This window comes from Emys orbicularis, chromosome 20 (assembly GCF_028017835.1).
Source record: "Emys orbicularis isolate rEmyOrb1 chromosome 20, rEmyOrb1.hap1, whole genome shotgun sequence".
NCBI classification, from domain to species: domain Eukaryota; kingdom Metazoa; phylum Chordata; order Testudines; family Emydidae; genus Emys; species Emys orbicularis.
In genome coordinates this window covers 18539323-18548022 of record NC_088702.1, presented here as the reverse complement: position 1 = coordinate 18548022, position 8700 = coordinate 18539323, and the positions used below count along the sequence as shown (strand labels likewise).

At 54.0% G+C, this 8700-nt stretch overlaps 1 gene segment (V, D, J or C); it reads right to left on the bottom strand.

The window, feature by feature from the left end:
- Positions 1 to 1788: 1788 nt before the first annotated feature.
- Positions 1789 to 4782, bottom strand: LOC135892216 (immunoglobulin heavy variable 4-61-like). The segment is given in 3 exon segments: positions 1789 to 1980; positions 2514 to 2680; positions 4767 to 4782. Coding segments are annotated over 3 exon segments (375 nt in total).
- Between the last annotated feature and the right edge of the window lie 3918 nt (positions 4783 to 8700).

Sequence of the window (8700 nt, the reverse complement as noted above, 5' to 3'; positions counted from 1 at the left end):
AGGAGACGGGGTAAGCAGCATGGTAAGGGGCCGGGCACCCCCCCCCCCCGACCTCATCCTAACCATCACCATCACCCAGCAACAGCCCATTATGTAATTGCAAATGTATACATAGCATTAAAGCATTTAATGTTTTTAAATAATGTGTTTAGTGTATTTTCAAATTACTACAAATTAATTTTTGAATGTATTTCACTATTTTTTTTTTACATTTCCAAATACCTGTTACTATAGTATTGCAACTTTTTTTTATGGAAGGGGCCCCAAAATTGCTTTGCTTTGTAATAATTTGAAAATACACTAAATACATTATTTAAAAACATTAAATGCTTTAATGGGATGTATACCAGCTGCTTAGCTGCAGCGCACCAGGGCCACTCCCAGACACAGCACACTGAGACGCCGGGGGATGGGGGAAGACGGATGCAGGGGGAGCCTCCGACATATTCATGGCGGCCCCTGCGGGGCCCCCGGGGCCTGGGGCAAATTGCACCACTTGCCCCCCCCTCTGGGCGGCCCTGAGACATTCTCTCGCCTAGACCTAGACCAGTTTCAACAGCTATAAAATTTTTATTAAGATGATGTTAAAAAAAAAAAAGGGAACAGAGTTTGAGCATAGAAGTTTCTGGTTATCAGGGAATACTGTACAGATTATCGATGGTGCAAAGTTTGGTTTAAAATCAGGTGGCATAAGGAATACATAATCTGCAATATCCCCGATTGGGGGTAAAAGGTTGATGGGTCAAAGTACAGGCATTGAGATATGAGGGTATGAAGTTCATCTAGTGGCTATGTACGGGTGTGGAGTATAATGAGTAGATATAATGATGAGGATGGATTGACCCTCATTTGGTGATCAGATTTAAGGTTCAGGGAGTTTATGGTTCCAGTAATTCTCTACAGATTTGTCACCAAGATCAAGGACTGCAGTGAAAAGACAGCAAGGCCTGTGTGCTGGACTTGTGTGTAGAAGCTGATTCACAAATATTCAGTGTAGTGTATTATATGGTGTCATCTTAGATCCTTCCCAAGGGCAAAAAATCTTCTGAAACAATGAAGGCTTGGTTGGGATTTCCAAAGCTGCCTAAGGGAGTTAGGCACTCAAATCCCAATAAAACCCCTAAAGAAGTCAGACTCCCCGATCCTTTCACCACCTCTGAAATCCCCAGCCCCTCTCTGTCTCTGTTCCCCACCGATCCTTCAACTCTCACCTCCTTCCCACACACTTTTACTGACCTAGACCCTGGAGAGCTTGAAAAAATTGCAGTTTCACTTTCCTTCATTCTTTAAAGCAACAGATCTTCCGTTGCTCTAAGAGGGGTTTTCTCATGGTAAAAACTGATTTGCACTTGTTGGCTATGTTTGTTGCACGTTTTGTATCGATGCTTTCAAATAAATTGTGTAACCCTAAAAGAGTGGCAATGAATGTAAATAAACATTCAGGATGACATGTTGATTCTGTTGTGTTGTTATTGGTTAGTGTTTGTTGCGAAGTGTTTGATAACTGATTTCTGTGTGTTGGGAATTGATTTGTGTGTAGTCCTTTGGGGGTTATTTGTCGTCATTTCCTATCGTCTATTGATTAGCTGCTTTGGTGATGACTTTGGGCTTTATTTGTTGCGTTGTTATTGTTGTTCTGGGGGTGGGTTTGCTTTTTGGTTTATTTGCTTTTCCTTTTGTTGTTTTTTCTCAAATTTCTGCACCGTTCAAGAGCAAAACAAGCCCTTCATCCCTTCCTGCTGCATTTCCCTCCCTGGGACTCTCTATCGGCCTGCATGGACCCAGTTATCATTTTAAGATGCTCACTTTTTGTCCCAGACCTCCCTGTGCCTCTGTTACTGTGTAGCTCCTGCCGCAGTAATAGGTGGCGGTGTCTGCAGCTGTCAGCGAGCGGAGCGTCAGGGAGAACTGGTTCTTGGCGGTGTCTGTAGAGATGGTGACTCGGCTTCGAGAGACGGGGCGCAGCGCGCAGGGCCGGCTCTAGGATTTGTGCAGCCCAAAGCAAAAACAATTTTGGCCGCCCCCCCGTTTTTTAATTACCCCACCCCCCGGCCCCGCCTCAACTCCGCCCCTTCCCCAAATCCCCAGCCCTGCCTCCTCCCCCCCAGGCTCTCAAGCCTAGGAGGGAGGGGGAGAAGCGGCGCCGCTCCACGGCCACTCGGAGTCTCCCCCTCCCGCCCAGGCTCTCAAGCCTGGGAGGGAGGGGGAGCAGCCCTGCACAAATCAACTGTTTCGCACGCCGCGGCCGCTCGGGATCTCCCCCTCCCTCCCAGGTTTGAGAGACTGGGAGGGAGGGCGAGTAGCAGCGAGCGAATCAGCTGTTTCCCCCGCTGTGGCGAGCAAGCAGCAGCAGCAGCGGAGGTGAGCTAGGGCGCCTGGGGCACATTTTTAGGGGCGGCATTCTGGCGCCGGCCATCCCGCCCCTAAAAATGTGCCGCCCCCAAGCACCAGCTTGTTTTGCTGGTGCCTAGAGCCGGCCCTGGCAGCGTGTGTCCCCCGTTATACAGATATACCCATCCCATGGATTCCAGCCCTTCTCCAGGAGGCTGACGGACCCAGTGCCGGTAGTAATACTGTTCAGCGATGGAGGACCCGGAGACAGCACAGGTCAGTGTGAGGGGCTCGGAGACCTCCCCCACCCCAGGGCCAGAGGCCACCAGCTGCAGCTGGGAAAGCGCCCCTAGGAAGAAGGATGGGAGAGTTCAAATAAACATGTAGCCAGCTGCTCCCGGGAGCGAAGGATCTCACTAAGCTATCCCCGGCATGCCGCCATTCCCCCGAAATACCAGCTGTGACCTGGTGCCAGCGTGAGGGCGGGGAGGAAATAGGTTACGGTTTGAAGAGGAGGGTGGGGGGAAATAGCATCACATCTCCAGTTCGTCCCCGGAGCTGACAAAGCCCCGAAATCTCTGGAAATGACAGGACCAGATCTGCCCGAACTGATTGCTCAGCTCCCCCCAAGCCAGATCGGCTGCCGGAGCCGCGGCTGCAGGACGCGCTATAAGGTAATTGCACCTTCTCCTGCCGGCGGGAGTGGGGGCTAGTGGTTAGTGCGGGGGGTTGGGAGCCAGGACTCCTGGGTTCTTTTCCCAGCTCCAAGCAACCCGATTGTGCCGATTGCCACCCGGACACAATGAGAGAGGGTCCTCGCCCTCTTGTGCTCCCAGGCTAACCCAGCCCCCTGGGGTGCTCCGGGGTGGAGAACTCTGGGACTTCCTGAAACCTCTTTCCTCTTAGCAGGGGCTCTCTGTGACCCCCATTTCCCTCTGCACCAGGGTCCCCCAATCTAACCCTAGGCCAGGGGTCCTCTGGGGCCCCACTTCCTCCTCCCCCATAGCAGATCCCCCCATGCCAGGGGCTCAGTCTGTGGGACACTGGGCAGAGATGAGCTGGGGGGGCAGGGCTGGAAGGCATCAATGATACCCCCAGCCAGTTCTCAGATCTACCATCAATTTCACTTTGGGGCGCTGTGCTGCAGGGGGTGGGGTGGGGTGGGGTGGGGGCTTTCCCCTGGCAGTCAGGGCTGGCCCTGATGCCCCCAGTGTGAATCAAACAGAGCAAGGGCTTGAATCTGGGTGTCCCACAGCACCGGGGAGGGGGGGAGGGCCTGCCCCACCGGCCCGTTGGCTGCTTTGGCTCCCTCTGGGGTTTTTCATAAACAAAAAATTCGGTCTCGGTTTCACCCCGTCACAGAACAAAACCAAACACCGAACCCTCCCCTCCTCCCCCAGCCCTGCACACGGGATCCACACAAAAACTGCCCCATTGATCTCTAGATCCCAGCATGACCCCATTCCCCGGCTTCCTCCCCATCCTGCGCCTTGTGCACCCTGAGATACTTCGCTCCTCAGACCCCCAGCAGATGGCACCGTTGAGTTGCTTCCAGCGCCGGATTCTTACCTCCCTCCCTCCCAGGGATCTGGGAATTGATTATTTTTGTGCTGCCCTGCGAGGCGCCACCTCCAGGCCTGATTTGGAGCAAACCCCGCAACCGCTGAAAACCGGCCCCTGTGCAGCAGCTGAAGTTCAGCACCCGACAAATTAAACCACCCCCAGGATTGCCGAAAATCCTGGGGCAATTTCTCCTGTCCAGACAGCCCCACGGCTCGCTTGGCTGCTCGTCGGGGTAGAGGAGAGGGGTTTTGCTCTGTGTTTGTACAGCGCCTGGCACATTGCCCCATGAGCGGTGCGCCTACATGTTACCCCCAGACACCGAATACACAATACTCGGGGGGTAGGAAATACACTGGGGCCGGGCGCCGTGTCTCCCCGAGAACAGGGGGGCGCTTTATTCGGAAGTGAGAAGAATGACAGCCTGGGGGGATCCAGCCTCCTGCAGGACGGGGTGAGCCGGACACTGCTTAGCGCGGAAATCTTAGCCCCGGACAATGGACGCATTGAGCCAGCGAAACCCGGGTCTCCCCGTTAGATAAGCCAGTGAAAGTGACTAGCCATGAACTGAGGAATAATTCGCCTGCAGTTGCTACACTTCTGTAGGGGAGTGAGAGACAGAAGGAGCCGGAGCTGTTCAGTTTCTCTCAAAGACGGCAGAGAGAGGCCTTGGTCCGGGGCTATCAGCACCTCTCTGGGGAGGGGATTTCGGGAAGCAGAGGCTGTTTAACCCACCCCACAAAGGCAAAGCGAGCGCCGCTGGCTGGGGGATGAAGTCAAACAAATCCAGACTGGAAATAAGGGGCAGGTTCTCCCCCAGAAGAGGACTTGACCCTCGCAACAACTACCCCAGGGAGGGGGCAGATTCTCCAAACCTTTGAGTCCTTCCATGGCGATCGGGTGTCTCACTAAAAGCCCTGCTCTAGATCGACCCCCAGATCTGGGCTTGAAATCTGCAAAGGGGGCAGAGTTAGGGGTACACGTTCAAGGGGGCGGAGTTAACGGTGCTCTAGCTCGACTCCCAGATCTGAGCTTGAAATCTATGAAGGGGGCAGAGTTAAGGACACACATGCAAAGGGGCAGAGTTAATGGCGCTCTAGCTTGACCCTCCCCCCCTCCAGATCTGGGCTGGGTGCAGGGACCCCTGGGGGAGGTTCTGCGGCCCGGGCTGGGCACGAGGGCAAATTGGCCGTGCAGAACAGTCCCTTGAGATGTGTGGATTGATTAACCAAACCCTCTAGTCCTGCAAAACGCATGGCCCGGAGAGTACACACTGCCCAATATTACCCACCCCAGGGCTCTCTTAGCATTGCAATTCCTCACTCGCCTTCAGGATCCACAGCTCAGCGTTTTAACCCGGAGCCAGGAGGAGACACTTTGGCCCCATCCTGCCTTCGGGCCCCTGTTACCGCCCAGTGGCTGGACCTAATACAGGATCCAGGCCTCAGTCTAACGTCACGGCTCAGCGCGGGCTTAATCCTAATATTATCTTCTACTGAAACCATTTGGCAAAACCCACCTGAAATCGCGCAATGTTTTGATGGCTCCGAACCTGTGTTTCCTGATCACAAAAAGTTTAGTGTGAACACGTTCACTTGTTTCTATTCCCCACCTTCTGCTCCTAGAGCTGGGTCATTTCTGGGCCCTGCCTTCTCTAACACCAATGCAGAGTGACACATATGTGGCTATATGGATATATAGGTGCGGCCTATACAGATTTGAGAGATATACAGTGCGCTCCAGTTATAAGAATCACTGTTATAAGAATCAATCGTGTATTAAAACCAGTGAGCAAAACCACTGGGACAAAATCATACCTATACTCCCCCGGTCAAAATAACCAACTCAATATCCCTAAATCAAACACTAAGTTCTCAAGCCACAGTTTTCTTACTTGGCCCATCTGCTGATGTCAATTATTACCAAAGGAAATATGTTTTGGCAGTTGGTGTGAATATTGCAATATTGACGTTTACCACTAAAAACCAAATCCTCCAAGCCTGTGGACGTACTAAGCGAACGTACTAAGTGAACGACTGTTCAGTAAGAGGTGTGGCCACTCGGCCTAGAATCTGCCACAAAGAAATTGGTGCATTCGCTTGGAATAAGGGCAGTAATTGGTTATTGGCTATAAGGCTGGTCTCACACTGACACTTGATCTGGCATAAATACACGTAGGCTTGGAAAAAATCAATTTTTTTCATCAGTCAATGGCGGTAAATGTGGATTTCACCATATCCCACCTCCCGAACGAAACATTTCCATCAATAATCATGGAAAATTACAGCTACGGTTTGATTGACGGCTATTTACTTTGTAGATTTCAACACGTGATGTTGCCGGTTGGTGTTTAAGCGAGATGAGGCGGGGGAGGTGAGATCTTTTACTGGCCCCACGTCTGTCAGTGGAAGGGACGAGGTGTCGTGCTTGACCCTGGCCTCAGAACTTTCCCATTGAAAATGGAAACTTCCCAACGGGGTAAAGGAAGGTGCCAAACAGAACAGCCACATCAACTTCCTGAGCAATGCGAGAAACAAGCCATGAGAGTCTGTCCCACCTGGGCCTGGATTGACCTCGTTCCCTTCTCCAGACCGACGGAGACGCTCCAAAGCGAGGCCCTTCCACCAGCACTAGCTGGTCCGATCAAATAGATTCCGTCACCCACCTTGTCTCTCTCCCAGCCCGGGGCCAGGCGGTTACAATGAGACAGTCGACGCTTTGTGTTTTAGTTCTAAAGCTTTATAGTGTGAGTCCAGCAGAGCCGCGCTGTGTCTGCATCGCGCTGAAGCCTGGAATGTCTATTGAGTCAATGGGAAGTGACAGAAACAGCCCTTCTGCGGGGGTGAAGCCCCAGGGGAGTTAGGCACCGAAATCCCTTCCAGGAGCTGGGCCTTAGTGCCTCCCTCCACCCTCCAATCCCTGTGCCGCCCTCTTCAATGCCCCATTTACGGGGGCACCTCTAAGAATCCAGATCCAGCAAACCTCTGAATTTGGAGCCTAATTCCCAGATTCTCAGCTCAGCTGGGGGCGGGGAGATCACCCAGCCTGGCCTCGTGTGTCGCCCAGGCCGTGGGGCTGCCCTGAATTCATCACTGGCTGAACTAGAGCCGCCCTTTGAGCAAAACCTCCCATCTCGACGGCAGAATTGCCACCAATGGATAACAGGGTTTGCACCTTTCCAATGGCTGGTAACTGGACCCCCAAAGCCCCACCCCCCGCTTTGCTTCTTCTCTCGAGGCCCCGCCCTGTGCTCCACCTCTTCCCCCCAGATAAAAAAAAATGGACATCAGGGTGGTCACCTACCACCCAGACACACAAGCTGAAACCCAGACTGTCCGGGTGAAAACCGGATGAGTGGCCTCCCTGACGGAGAACCCGCCCCAGCCCTGGGTAAATTGTTCCCAGGGTTAATTCCCCTCCCTGGTATAAATTCCCACCTTGAATTTGTCGAGCTTCAACTTCCCGCCCGCTGGATCTTGGCCTGCTGGATTGAGGGGCGGCTCTCACTAGATTTCTGTCCCGGGGGCGGGTATTTCTAGAGGGGACTGAATCACCCCTCACCCTTCTCCGTGTGACGCTGGATAGACTGAGCGCCTGGAGTCTGACTCAGGCCTGTCTTCCCATCCCTGAGTCCTTCTCCTGGGTCTTCTCTGACCCCTCCCCAAGTGATCTCTGTGCAGCTGGACGCAGGATTCCACCGGAGGTCGCCCCTGAATGTGGGGGTCGGCTCTGGCTCAGATCAGACCAGTCGATCAAACTGGCCCCTTCTGGCCTTGGAAATCTGTTTGTCTCGGGTCACCCCATTGCCCCTCCGCTGCCTCGCGGGATCCCGAGCCGAGAAGCCGGCGCTAGCAGCAAGCGTGTGGAGCTGGTGGCCATGGGGGGAGGCGCCAGGTGAGCCGCAGCTGGATGTTAGCGCTTAATAGCAGCGTATTCGCAGGTGAGGTCGGCTTCAGGCTCCGCTCTCCGGGTGGGAGGCTGCAGCTGGATGGCCGAGTAGTGGACCTCGTCCGGGTCACCCTAGGGTGAAGAATAATAATGACAACGCCCGGCTCTGACGGGAGCTCTACATCAGCAGAGCTCAAGGCACGGCTGGGGAAACTGAGGCACCAGATGGGGAAGTGACTTAGCCAAGATCACCCAGCAGGCAGGCGGAAGAGCCAGAAAGAGAACCCAGGTGTCCTGTGTCTCAGGCCAGTGCTCTATCCACTGGGCAACTCTGTCTCCTAAAAACAACTCCTCCCCCCCCAATTTTAGCCTTGATGATCATCAAAGCGCCTGGCATTCTGGAGCCCCCTTATATCGACACAAACACACAGGCTAAGGGTGTCACCTCCGTAGTGGGAGACACACAGGTAGGATAAGAGCCCTACCACTGCTGCTGGCTAATGGAGCAACTCCTTCAGCTCCCCCTTGGGGATAACAGCTCTGCTACTCCTGCCATCTAATGGAGCTACTCCATCAGCTCAAGGTAATGCTGCTACTGAGTCACCAGCAGTTGGTTCAGAGCTGGGGCCCCCTACAAGGGAAAGGCCCCAGGCCCCATTCCCTGTCCTGGCCAGTGGATGAAATATTTCTGCAAACGCCAGCTGCCCAGAGCTTGTCCCGCTGCCCCAGGCGATACAGAGCCCTCCCTCCAGGGCGCTCTCCTCTTCATGTCACCCCCAGACCCGTAACTCAGCCTCCCGCCCACCTCTGTGCCCGCCAGCTGCTGGGCGATGCCCCCTCCCCTGCCCAGCAGCTGTGCTCCCCCTGACCCAGAGCACCCAGCCCAGCCTGATCTCGCTGCCACTGGGAGCTGATCTCACA